This window comes from the organism of the source record quoted next, unplaced genomic scaffold, assembly GCF_019419815.1.
Source record: "Pyrus x bretschneideri cultivar Hongxiangsu unplaced genomic scaffold, Pyrus_bretschneideri_v1 Contig32, whole genome shotgun sequence".
Taxonomy (NCBI): domain Eukaryota; kingdom Viridiplantae; phylum Streptophyta; class Magnoliopsida; order Rosales; family Rosaceae; genus Pyrus; species Pyrus x bretschneideri.
This window is the reverse complement of record NW_025999635.1, coordinates 1,414,475-1,428,708: the sequence shown is the minus strand read 5'-3', so window position 1 is coordinate 1,428,708 and position 14,234 is coordinate 1,414,475. Positions and strand designations below refer to the sequence as shown.

The 14,234-nt window shown below is 36.9% G+C and overlaps 1 protein-coding gene and 1 long non-coding RNA gene across 2 annotated transcripts; both read left to right on the top strand.

The window, feature by feature from the left end:
- Nucleotides 1-3,146: 3,146 nt before the first annotated feature.
- On the top strand, nt 3,147-7,074 carry LOC103930000 (metal tolerance protein 11-like). Its single transcript, XM_009339276.3, has 6 exons — nt 3,147-3,649; nt 4,324-4,433; nt 4,518-4,763; nt 5,785-5,865; nt 5,997-6,230; nt 6,517-7,074. Exons 1-6 carry the CDS (start codon nt 3,484-3,486, stop codon nt 6,862-6,864), a joined length of 1,185 nt encoding a protein of 394 aa, XP_009337551.1. The 5' UTR covers nt 3,147-3,483; the 3' UTR covers nt 6,865-7,074.
- A 4,547-nt stretch (nt 7,075-11,621) lies between these two features.
- On the top strand, nt 11,622-13,676 carry LOC125480255. The gene is made up of 3 exons (XR_007260638.1): nt 11,622-11,737; nt 12,258-13,101; nt 13,192-13,676. It is a non-coding gene; the product is annotated as an uncharacterized LOC125480255 (long non-coding RNA).
- The last annotated feature ends 558 nt before the right edge of the window (nt 13,677-14,234 follow it).

Below are 14,234 nucleotides of genomic sequence, written 5' to 3'. Positions count from 1 at the left end.
GGTAGTGGAAGCGGGCCCGGGAAGTGATCCGTCCCGGGTCGGGATGTGACATACTGTTTATGTTTATTTTTAAATAAAAATATTTAAAATGACTTCTGATCGCACGATTCACGATGAACAAACACGATTCAAGAATTTTCGAGATCTTCACAAAGAACATCCGAAAAAAATCCGAACTCATATTATCGTGTAGTCTACACGTGAATCGTGATGTATGAAACAAAAAATAAAACTTGTTGCTTTGTTGTACACGTGATGTGTTTGGATTTCATTTCAAGTTTAAATTATTTTTTGTTATTTGCATTTTATCTCCACTACGCTAGAAAGAATAGTTTTCTAGTCAAAAACCAGAAACTCCCTTAACTTTCCCTATGTTTTTGTGAAGAACTTTAACGAAAATGTTTTACCACGTCATCAAACTATACTAGTGATTATACTTTTAATACACTTACCAAATAAAACTCACATAAAAATAGAAGGGAGTGACAAAGAAAAATAATTTCAATGCACCGTTATAAAGACCTTTTGAACGTTCTTGTTTTTAGTATTTGAATTGAATAAATTAAGAAAATTATTATTAGCGCTTTAAAAATATTATCCTACACTCCTCACAAGTGTATACTTTTTTTTAATTTATAAAATTTGGAATGTAAAATAAAACTTTTAGAGTGCCAATAATGATTCTCTAAATTAAAAGATAGTTGTGAATGCAACTAAAGGTTGGTTCAATCAGGGAGGATATTCCATTGTTTATAAAATAAAGTTTTGGAAGACTTTCGAACTTGTAAGAGCTTCTCTATTTGTTTACTTTTGGAATAGATAAGGTGATCATTTTTTTTTGCAATTAATGTTATTCATAGAATAAGATTGGTTTATATGATCTTATATATGTACAACTATCTTCCCACTTTTCCCATTTTCTTATTATTAGTCTACCAATGAAAGCCTCTTTTCTAAATTCCATATTAAAAAAAATCAAGTTTATAAAAAATAAAAAAAACCGAAACCAAGCCGAAAAAAACCAAACCGAACCGAAGTTTTGGTTTGATTTCGATTTTGACAAAAAACCAAACCGAACCGAATGAAACCGAATCCACCCCTAAATGCAATCATAGCCTAATTGGGCCATAATTTTTACGAGCTGGATTGGAATTTGGGTTACTCCTTTTATATGAGATTGAAAAGCCCATGTTCAAACCCATACTCTCTCTCTCTCTCTCTCTCTCTCTCTCTCTCTCTCTCTCTCAGAGTCAGATACATCATATGTTGGGATACTGTCTTAGTCAAATATTGACAACCCATCATTTGCTTGTTAGGAGAGAAAAACCCATCATTTATTTGAAAGCAAATTAAAATCAAACAACTGGTCATTGTTATACAATTATATTAGGGAAGATATCATCTTCGAATCTTTCCCATGAAAGCCCACCAATCAATTAATTCGTGTTTTTGAAATTTGATCCAACGGCTACAAACAAGGTGTCTCTTAAAAAGTTATAATAATTTTAATCGTTGGATCAAATTTTAAGAGTCCGAATTAATTAATTGATATGCTTGGGAAGAGATCCGGAGAGAATCTCTTCCCATTATATTATATGTAATTTTTTTTATACAATCGGTATTATTTATATTAAAGAAATAAAATGACATAATCTTACAATAAATTAATAATAATTCGATTCAAATTCTTAATTTATTGACATTCAAATCTTTACTTTATTAGAGCATTGCTAACCGATGCTTTAAATTGCCCAGTTGACGTGTGATGGTAAAACATGGCATCTTATTTTATTTCATCTCAATCGATCAACCAAAAGTTGATGTGAATTGAATTGATGGCTTGGTCGTTGGGGTCAAAATTGCTGGCTAGAATATTCAGATGCCAAATGAATTATTTCAGTTTTTCTAACTTTTTGGACCAGCACATTAAATGTATAAGTGAAGCTATTTCTATTTCTATTTCTCTTAGATTATCAAATTGAAATATGATGTGCAATGTTTAACATTTATTTTGGAGATGCCTTTAGAATTTAAAACTTTAAACCTAACCATCTCAATATATTTGCGTTTACTTAAGTTGGCCGAAAATTGAATTTTCATTTTTGTAAAAATAATAGAGTACAAGAGATTTGGCAAGCAAGGGAAGCCTCGTTAAAAACCTCCAGAGAAGAGGAAAAAAAGAGTACTTCACCAAATTACTCTCCACTTACATTAATTATCATTTTCCAAACCTACTTCCAAGAAAGGAGCAAGCCAAATTGGCTCCTCCTCAATCCATGTATGAAATCCTTCATTATAAAGTCCAAATTTTGCTAACTCATGATCCACCTTATTTTATTTGCGTCGTTGTCACTGACATGAAAAGTAAGTGAACCTCTTATTTAGGGTATCAATCTCCTCCAATGTAATGTGTTTTTACTCGCCACCCGTGTTAAAACATAATCAAATAAACTGGTTATTTAATAGGATGTGTTTTTTTTTTTAAGCAAAAGTTACAGAGTAACATATTATTCAAACTCTTCACGACAACTATTGAACGCTAGATATAACACAAAATTGACAAGCTACAAAAGGGACGGTTGTACATCAAATTCAACTGCATTTTTCTATGTAAGTGAGATTCAGCATTCATCAAAATATTAATAAAATGAAATGCTATTAAAATACGAATTTGGTGCACTATTTTGACTTTGTATTAATCAGCTCTCGGTTTAGTGATGTCATTATTTTAAAATGTCTCAAGTTCGGATTGATAAAAGAAATAAGTATTGAAATGTTTGTTTATTTGTTATAACTTTTATTTTTCACAAACGATGTTATCTACATTGAGAACTAGAGGAGTGAGTTATACTTTACAATAAATTAATAATAATATGATTTAAATTCATGTTTAATAAGAATCAAACTTAAACTCCCTAAAAAAAACCTAACAAAAAAAAGAAAGGCGATTGCAAAATTATTTATTATGCTTACGTCGGAGCATATTAAAAAACTTGAGGACAAAGTCCCAAATTATGGAGATATGCCTAAGAATAATTAGATCTGCGTCAGCAAGTGGGCCCACGAATCCCACATATGGCGATCCACCCATTCCCAATTTTCACGAAACAGCCTGACTCTGCATATTTCAATCTGCAGGTTTCTGACCCGATTGCTCCATCCGACGGACAATAAGAGAAGGTCTACGTAACCACGTTTGACGCGGGCCCCACCGAATCAGACATTGTCTGTTTCCTTGTACCTTCGCCATAACGCCATCGTCACGGACACGTGGCATCAGGTATCGATCAGAACTTCCATTTTCGTAGCTCACATAATTTCCCAACTGCCCGAGCGTCCCAATATAATTTCCGTATCCCCAAAAGCCCCTCGGATTCTCATCGAATTTTCAGTCCCTGCCCCTCGAATGCTCCTCTGCTCATCGTCCCACACACTCTCTCTTTTTACCTAGCCCTCTCTCTCTAGCTCACCGTGACCGGGAGAATGGTGGAGCCGTTGATGCCCGACTACGACGAGGAGCGCTCGCTGTTGCAAGAGTCGAGCATTGTCGAGGGGTCCTGGCGGTTGAACTTCGACAGATTCCAGTTGTCGTCGGAGCACAAGGAGAAAAAGCCTCCGCGTGGAATCCATGACTGCCTTGGGGTTTTTGGTAATTTCCGCATCTTCTCCTCCATTGTTAACGTAATGGAATATTTGATTGTGATCTTTATATTTTATTTTGCATGGTCTCCGAGAATTTTTCTTTTTTTGGTTGATTAAAAGTTCGGATTAATTTCTGTGGTGGGAGTTTAGTTTTCTCTTTTCTGCATATGTATATATGATTCGAAATGGAGGGTTCAATTTGCTGTATATATATTTTTGTAATCGAAAAGCTCGAAGGAGAGGTCAATTAGAAAGATTGGTGGGAGGGTGATGGAGTTGAGGAGTTCAGAGTTTGTGGGGATTGGTGGGAGGGTGGTGGAGTTGAGGAGTTCAGAGTTTGTGGGGTTTTGGTATTGCTAGATCATTGAGACTGACTGTCAGTGTAAGTTCACCTATTACCTATTTGTTTATATGTTTTCGACTTTGATCATCGGACAAATAAAGCGTTTTCGGGTTCTGGGTGGCAGTTTAAGTATTTGCTAGTTCATAGTTTCATCTTCTTTATGTAGGGGTTTCATATTTTCGGGTTGTCGTCTATGCAAAGTGGTGAAAGGGGCAGACGGATGTATGAAATGTTGTCGAATATTTGTAAATGTTCTTTATGTTAAAATGATATATTTATTTAACATATGAGGAGGTTGCATGGGTACCAAGTTAAAGTTTTGTGCTTGATTGCCTCAGGTCCGGAGGATAATGTGGCGGAGTACTACCAACAGCAGGTAGAAATGCTTGAGGGCTTTACTGAAATGGATGCCTTAGCGGAGCGTGGTTGTATTCCTGGAATTTCGAAGGTTTGATTATGCATCATGTTTTCTGCCTTGTTCTCAGCATAGTCGTATTAGTTTTAAACTGATATGTAATGATTTCTGTCGCAGGAAGAACAGGAAAAGTTGGCAAAAAGCGAGACATTTGCCATCAGAATATCCAATATTGCCAACATGGTTCTCTTTGCAGCTAAAGTTTATGCATCTGTCAGAAGTGGTTCGTTGGCCATCATCGCATCCACATTGGACTCATTGCTTGATCTTTTGTCCGGCTTCATCCTGTGGTTTACTGCATTCTCCATGCAAACCCCTAGCCCATATCAGTATCCTATTGGGAAGAAACGAATGCAGCCGTTGGTATGTCTCTGTACTATTCTTGACCGTAGTTGTAGTCATAGTTTCAAATTGTGTTACAGTGTTAAATATACAAGTTATGCTGCCTTCAATGTTCAAAGTCATACACCACGCCCTTTCTTTGTCTTTCAGCTCTTTGTGGGGATATACATTACTGTTATATGATATCGTAGGTCTAATTACCAAGGCATGGTTGCTAGGCTTAGTCGTGCAACTTGAATAATCATGTGGCTCTCCAGTCTAAATCATTAATGAGTTCGGGGTTCACCCATACAGGGTGCGCTTGACTGTTGAGATTGGATACAATTTCTATCCTCTCTTCTCTTTTGGGAATGAAGATGGAAGTTATGTGTATAACTTGTACATGGTAGTGCTTTTTCCCACTTTTACAAATAGCTAAACATTTATTCTTAATTCAGGTTTATGTATTCCATCTAAGAACTATCAGCAAAGTTCTAACCATCGTTCTTGATTCATGCTGCCTCTTGTCAAATGGTTCAAATCGTTCTCTATATGCTACACCCATACGGATTTTTCATTGGCATATCTTGGCCACTTTGCTTTCTTCCATCAGCGCTTGCAAGGGTTTTATCTGCCAGTCTGTAGTGCCTTTTGGAATGTGTATGTGATGAATTGTTGTCATGTGTTAGGACTTAGAAGTTGATCATATATTGTAAGTGTGTGTGTGTAACTTAAACCAGCTAACTAGCAAGTCTCATGAGCTAATCCCTGTTAAAGCTCGTTTGGGTGGTTTGTCAAACTAACTGGTTATCATGTGGCTCAACAAGCCCTCTTAGCTTTACGCTAAGCAGGCTCGCTAGGTGGATGCATTGTTATGCGATAGCTTGGTTTGTTTATTTGCCAGTGTTTCGAAGACATGGAGGTAGATGGATTCTTCTACATATAGCAGTCGTTATACTTCGTTTGAATTCTTGTATGGCATTTTTTTTTTCTCATCTGTTATTGAGGTGTTGGTGAAATGCCTTTGTCATAAACAAATCTGAACCTTGGAAAAAACATGCAGGGAATCCTTGTTTTTGCCTCTGTCATGGCAACCCTGGGACTGCAGATCATCCTGGAGTCAATGCGCACACTAGTTTCTGATGTAAGTTGTTATGTGCTGTTATTTAAGCAGATAAAGATATTTGTTCACATGGAGGCTTGAATAAATGATGTCTTCGATCGATTGTTCAAATACACACTCTCATGTTGACTTTGAAATTTATGTTTGACTAGGAGGATGGGTTCAGATTGACTAAGGATCAGGAGCGATGGGTCGTGGGCATTATGCTCTCGGTGACTTTGGTAAAATTCCTTCTGATGCTTTACTGCCGCAGTTTCAAGAACGAAATTGTTAAAGCTTATGCCCAGGATCACTTCTTTGATGTTATAACTAACATCATTGGTCTTGTTGCTGTGCTCCTTGCTAATTATTTTGATGATTGGATGGACCCCGTTGGAGCCATCATTGTAAGTGGCTTCCTGCTCTCTTCATTCGTCTACCTTTCCTTCCCACAAATAACTATAGGGATCTCTTATGTTTCGAAACCTTCATATTTAGTAGAGGGATGGTAAATCTTATGAAGTACATAGCAGTCGAACAAGATATTAGATGAGAGGTTGTCAAACATTTGTTCACTAATAACCGACGTCTCCTGGGTGTTGATTATCTTATGATTTGTGTGTTAAACTCAAATGTCAATTGATGCTATGTCCATTATTTTGTTAATGGGGTTTTGACCTTGGATTTTTGCAGCTGGCCTTGTACACCATTCGCACATGGTCGTTGACTGTGTTGGAAAACGTGAACTCGCTAGTTGGAAGATCAGCTGCTCCCGAATATCTACAAAAATTGACGTACCTTTGCTGGAACCATGACAAGGCAATACGCCATATCGATACAGTCCGGGCTTACACCTTTGGCTCTCACTACTTCGTCGAGGTTGACATTGTCCTGCCGGCTGACATGCCCTTACAAGAGGCTCATGACATAGGGGAAAACCTGCAGGAGAAGCTTGAGCTCCTGCCCGAAATTGAGCGCGCCTTTGTTCATCTGGATTACGAATTCAGTCACAAGCCCGAGCATGCACAATCACACTCATAAAAGTCGGGATATTTCTATTTATTATTATCTTCAACGTTGTATACTAGAATCGATTCCGAATGGAAGGCAATATTAAACTGAAAATGTGTAGTTATTTGGTAGGCGTCAAGAACAAGCTGGGATTCTTGTAACATTGGGAAAATAGCATGTGTGTTTGGGTCTCATGCACCTATAAAAGAACAACCTACTAGTTGACCTTATTCCCCTTCAGTAACAGATTCTGAATTATAATGTCGGGTGGTCATAATATAAAAGTTTGACAAAAATACATTACAAACTATAAAGATTAAATTTGTCGACGATGATGTTTCATAATCTAAAAAGTTTTATGACAATTTCATTGTTCGCATGAGCAAAACCAACACATGAACCGAGAAGGATAACTCACGGTTTTTAGTCGGTTTTGCAAATTTGTCCATAAATCATCGTTCAATCTATTTATTTTCACCTTCGCCTCATTGTGAAGTTTTGAAAATTAAGGTGAGACTTTTTGTTGATATTCTTGATTGTAGAACCCCATTTGACAACGTTTGGGGCCTCACTACATTTTTCATTTATTTTTTTACTTTTTGGCTTAGATATTCTACTAAATATACACTTGTTGCTCAATAAATCATAAATCCGTTTCCAAATACATTATAAAGATTTGGGTCAATTTTAGTTTACTACCTTAAAGTTTCTTGGTTTTTAACGTTTCATACATCAAGCTTTTTTCGTCCTTGTCTAAGCATGCAAAACAAGGCGGGATACATTGCATAAATCGAGGCCAACACTGCGCATGAAAAACGAGGCTGGCTTCGTGCATGCCAAAACAACGCGAGCTTCGTGGATGCAAAAAGGGGCTGACTTTTGACACGCAAAACGATGCGAACACCTCATATGCAGGATGAGGTGAACCCAGGTATACAAGATGAGGCAGGGTTCGTGCATGTAGAATGATGCGAACTCTCAGGTGCTTAAAAAACGAGTCGGGCTTCACACACGGAAAATATATATTTTGAAGAACATGATATGATATTTTGTTGTAGTGGTAAGAGAAATAAAAGCAAAACTAACAAATAAGTACAAAAATAGTTCAAATTTTTGGGGTACCAGAAAGTCACACGTGAAATCGAGGCCAGCCCTGCGCACTGAAAATGAAGCTGGCTCCGTGCACGCCAAATCGATGGGGCCTCGTGGATGCAAAAAGGGACAGGCTTCTAGCACGCAAAACGATGCAAAAACCTCACATGCAGGACAAGGCAAACCCAAGCACACAACACGTGCCGGGCTCTACGAACGCATGACTTTCTGGCACCCCAAGAATTTGAATCTTTTGTTAATTTTTTTTTTTATTTCTCTTACCACTATAACAAACTATCATATTCATATTCTTCAAAAATATATTTTTTCGTGTAAAATTTATTATAATTTGTATTTTGTGATCAACGATTTAAAACTGAAAATTTAGAGTTGAATTCTCGATGTTTTATTTATAACTAATTTGGGGTCCTGGAAACTGGATGATAAGAGTTCTTAAGAAGATTAGAAATACTTGTTTTTATAGGTTTCTAGGCCTCACCCACAGCCACAGGGTCGAACATAACATGACTTTATTATCAGTTCTGGTTGAACTTTACAATATGAAAGACCGATGTTTCGTGCTTCCTAGTGGGTGCAAGTTAGTGTTTACCCTAGATGATGTTTCATACATCACTGGGTTGCTAGTTGATGGCAAAGCTGTTTCTGGAAATGATTATGGTGGAGAATATATGTTGCGCCACTATTTTGGGGAGGATTTTGTGGTTAAACGGGGAAGTATAAAATTCAAGTGGCTTGAGGAAAAGTTTGAGGTAGTGCCACATGAAATAGGTGTAGATAGTCCACAGTTGTTACCTTATGTTAGAGAGTAAACCTTTGTATATTATTTGCAATTGTAATACCGGACTAAACATGTAAAGCCCAAGCTGTTTTTCTTCCTCTCTTGGAGAGTATCCAAGAGATTGATACCTAGATGCTGCTTTATTAGCGCACCTACACTTTTCATTAGAAAATGTTAAGAAAAGCATAGCAAACTACAAAAGCGGTATTTCAAATGTGGCGTCATTTTGTGTGATGGGACATACTTACTCCTTGATGGTGAACCAGGATCCTCACCGGATCCATTCCCTAGGGATCGGATCACGTAATCGTGTCCGTTTATCGTATATAGTGCATTCAGTTTTTGTTAGGTACTATTTATATTTGAATTTTAAATTTTAAATTTTAAATGATTTATGACCGCATGATATACGGTGAACGAATACGATTGCGTGATCCCTAGGATCCCTAGGGAATGGATCCGGCGCGGATCCTGGTTGCTTGATGGTAAGTATTAATTTCATGTGATATTCATGTGCTATTTTTCTTTGTACATTTACATTAGATTAACTATTTATTGTTTTTGGTCTTTAAATGTAGAATTTTGCAATGGAGCTTATTCCTATGATTGCATCGCTATTTTTGGGTGCAAATCCGCAACCAAATCTTCCCATGGATTTTCCGTTGCTAGTGGGTTGGACGGAATTATTGAAGAAATCCACTAGTAGCAATTTTGGAGTTGTCCATGATCTAGGAAGATTGTTAGACATGTGAGATCGGAGATGAAGATGTAAATATATTTTGGTTGATTTTTTTGTTTTTGGCGAATTGAAGTGGTTTTTTAATATCAATTACTTATTGCAGATCGAATGACATCCATACAAAAGGTTGCCTGAAAATTCTCCAGACAACTTAAGTGGGCAAGAAAAATTGAGAAGGTCCCGAACCATCCTTATCTCTTTTGAAAAGAGACCATATCATTACCCTGATAAGAGTCTAAATCAATTTGGCATTCAACGGTTGGATAAAAGAGGCTTGAGGAAGGAGGTTCGATGCACAAAAACAATTTCAAGGAAAGGGCCCAAAAATGTTGATTGGAGGACACACCACAATTATAGAGTGTACAATGAGGAGGTAGCCTTTTGTATGGCTGACATTTGATATGCAATAGAAAGCAACGAAGTTATCCAAAAAATGTAGTTAGCCTTGACTGACAAATGATTCTTGGGATGAGTCGCGAATAAATTTGCTCTCTTTAAAACATTTCACGGCTTTTCCCAAAGTGTGCAAGCAGTTCACAAACAACCTTAGAATAAAACAACGCATAACTTTCTTCTTCTGATAAAGTTTTTCCTTGCACAGTGGAAAAACCTTCAAACTTGCACCATTTTGATACGTTGCTATCAAAACTTAATTTCACAAAAGATATGTATATATGTAAACTTGTTTTCTTTTCTATCTCTACATACCGATGCTAAGGACATAGATATATATAGATATAGATATAGATACACACACACACACACACACCAAAAGAAATGAACGTTGAGGTGTTAATTGTTTGCTAGAAAGCCGGACGAAAACGTAAAAGAATTATGAGGAATAAAAAAGGCCAAACGGATGGATATGCACCTGGTCTTCTTCTTTGTACAGAGGAGGGGTTTTCAAAAATTTATTTTTCAAGTGAGAAGTTTTCTCACGTTACAACTTTAAGTGGAGGAGAATTGATTAGGTTAAAAACAAATGACAGTTATATATTTAAGAGACTCATATTTAATAGTTGTAATAAAACAAAACTTAAATATATATGAATATTTAAATAAAAACATGTTTGCTCCAACAACTATTAACAAAATTTAATCTTAACATGCAACACATTTAAGAAAAGACTTGTCCTCAATGTATTCAATCTTTACATGCAACACATTTAACAAAATTTACTGATTAATCATCAAGCATGGCATGCAGCAGCTGGAATTATTAACAACAGAAGTGAATCCAAATATAAGTTTAAGCACTTTTGGTTAAAGCTTAATTGGTTGTCGCATGCTTATCATTCCATTCGGGTGTATATTTTTCATGTTCTAACTTTGGTATTTATTTTCTCATACTTCAGTGTGCTCTGGCGGCCATTGTGATATCTGCTGTGATATTCTGAAATTTGTTTATTAGCTTTTATGCAGCCAAAGTTAATATCCCTAAAACATGTATCCGTATTACCTGCAATTTGAGTTTATGCATATTCATGGAAGAAGAAAAGTTCCATTCTGGCTAGTGGATAGCAAAGAAAATGACATGGTAGCTATCATTGACATGTGCGCTGATATTTCGAGAATGATAGCTACCATGTCATTGAACTGGTTACTTATTTTCCATTTGTGGATTCTGCTTCTGTCACTGTGCGCTGATATTTCGAGATAATTGAACTGGTTACTACCGTTACTCAGACAACAACTCTTTTCTATCGAAATTCAGGTGGACTATGTCGAGGCTATATTTTTAAGGGGTGTAGATAAGAAAGATTTTCTTCTTTGGACCATTACAGCCACTACGACATTGTTCCTTGGCATTGAGATTGGCGTCCTTATTGGGGTGAGTCCTTGAAGCAATGTTATTTTTGGGAGACCTTGTTCCAACTTCTACCCAAAAGAATCCACATTTTCATACAGAAAGGCTGATTAAGGCGTAAGAACTGTCATTTGTTGTGTTAAATACAACTTTTTCATGATAAGAATCCAATGTTGCCTCAGTACCTCAATCTCAGATGACAATTAATTTGATATGCATGCAAGACAAGTTTTCGAATTTAGTTCGCATTAGCTTGACATGTATATCGTTGTCGTGTTCTTATTAGCTCAACCTTTTGTGGCAATAGATTCCAATGCAAATTTCATATAGATCATTGAAGTTCCAGATGATCTCTCTCTCTCTCTGTTTCCTTTTTCAATTCATACAGTTTTAATGTGCTTGTGTGATTGCACGCTGGTGTTTCCCTTTGCATTTGTCATCCATGAATCAGCAAACCCGCATATTGGTAAGTGCAATTTCAATTTATCCTAAAATTATGTGCACATAAGTAGATGCACCTTGTTCGTAGCTTCCTGAATTATGTGTTTAACTCGGTTCATGTTTCAACTTTCAATGATTCAAGTAATGAAGTCCATCCTGTTCTCTTGTTCTTTCTATAGTTTTCATCATCGTCGTCATCTCTGATTACCTTTCTGAATGTCATCGTCATCTCTGCTAAAAGTCCGAAACTTCGATTCCTTGCTTAACAGGAACGATATTGTTGTTGTCTGGATTTTCTTTGGCCTCTTGGAGCCTAAAGAAGATGCCAAGATTTTCTTGCTAGTTGCATCTAATGATAATGAAGCCCTTGGCCGTTCCATTTACGCTGGCAAAATAATTTTTTTCCCTCCATGTAACCTTTTTGGGGTTTGCCAGTAAAAGCTAAAAGCAAAACTTCTTATCTTCGTAGTTCTATTTGGAATCAAGATTCATTTCTTCAGGGTATGCCAATACCGAATTTGCTTATAATTTCTTGTATGTTGCAGCTGTCTTGTGGCGTCTTCCCGGCACCACTGTACATAGAAATATTCAACAGTATCCAGAAGCATTACATACAATGGAATTGTGATTGTTCGAATTGACGCACCTATTTATTTTGCAAACATTAGTTACATAAAGGATAGGTACAATTTCAGGTTGTGCCATTTTGATGTTCTGTGAATCTAACTGTTTATTTACCTAGCAAGTCTCTTCAGTTGTGTTAGTTTTCCCCAGTTAAGGAATCATATTCAAGTTAATTTAATTGCCTTTCGCGGACCAGAAGTTGAGGTTGATAGGTCTGCTAGTCGCGGACCAGAAGTTGAAAGAATTTATTTTGTGAACATAGAGATGGCACGCTAGTTTTTGCTAATCCTGTGCTTTTTTCTTTGGAATTTGTTCTTCTCATGGGTTATGAAGAAGCATTTAGTGATCAGATATTCATTCAAAGTTCAAACACAATAATATTGCTAAACATTCGAAAGAATTCCAGTTCTGCATACTGCAAATATATACCACATTTGATTGACATGGATGTTTCAGTTCCCAGCAAAATCTAAGCTGATGCTTTTCAATTATTATTTGACGTTGTCTGTTAAGTCATCTAATTCAGTGATTTATTTTTGGAAATATTTCGGGAAGTCATGCATTGTTGTTTCTAGCTCTCGAAAAATTCCATGGACTTGTCTCTTTTGTATCATGCCTGCTGAGCTTGTTCAGAACTTTCTAAATAAGGTCTGGTGATTTTCTGAACTGTATCATTATCGTGTTGCAACTGTAACATACATAGACTCCAGCGCTGTCCAAGCTTTTATAGACTTACATCAGGAGTACGAGCCGCGTAATATCCAGGTGAGTTTCTGTTCTGGTGGAGTTGTTTCTGGTCATTGTTTAGGAGACTGCTATTAACATGTTGCTGAAACCCTTCTGCGTGTGATGCAGATAGCCATTTCCAATCCCAATTGAGAAGTTCTGATGACTTTATCAAGCTCAAATGTAGTGGACCTGATTGGTAAGGAGTGGTACTTTGTGAGAGTGCACGATGCAGTTCAAGTTTGCCTTCGGCACTTCCAGAGCTTAAGGGAGACGCCTAAAACAGCAGACCCTTCGTCTGGCACTGGAGTCTGGCAACGAGCAGAGGATTCATCGGTGTCCGAACTGGAGTCTGGCACCCAGATTGATCCCCAGTTGGAGCGGCTATTGTCACGAAAATCTTCTTGATATTGATGGCATGTAATATATGATGCCTATATTTTTGCTAGGCGGCTTTGTATTCAATCACATCAATCCCATTCTTTAGCTGTTCAGGGTTTTGATTATTTCATGTAATTAGGCTCCTTTGTAGTTGTAAAATGTAATACACGAGCTTCCTTGTTAAAAGAAAAAAGCCAAATTGTAAGTAATGTGCTTTGAATAAATGTAGAGAAACAAATGTTTACGCCACGTTCGATGTTATAAAGGCGTTGTTCTTCAATCGATCTAACTTCACCAGTACGTACTCTTCTGATTTCTGTTTCTTGCTACTAGTACCGATATGGTTTCAGTGGTTCAATAAATCATGGAGGTGGATGGCTTCCCATAAGACTTTTGGCTTTGCTGAATCTTGCGTGTCATCCGTTTATACACATCTATGAGTTACGTGATGAGAGATGCAGATGCACGGGTATAACCGATGAGAACATAATCACTCCATGTATTTCTCGAAATATAGAAATGGATTCACCTATACATAGACACCAAAGAATCTAAAAATCGAACTGCTTAGAACACTTCTTCTAAAAGTCAGAACTAGTTTTGGAAGCCTACAGGAAGAAGAGAAGGCAAGCTTTCTTTTATAAACTCTGTGTCCCACATCGGTCATTTAATACAAACTCGGTCCAAGTGGGGATCTATAAAATAAAGCTGGGTTGCTAAATGGAAACTAGTATTATAATGATGACTAAGGAAAACAAAGAAAGCAGTGAGAGCCGCTTGCCTCGCGAAGT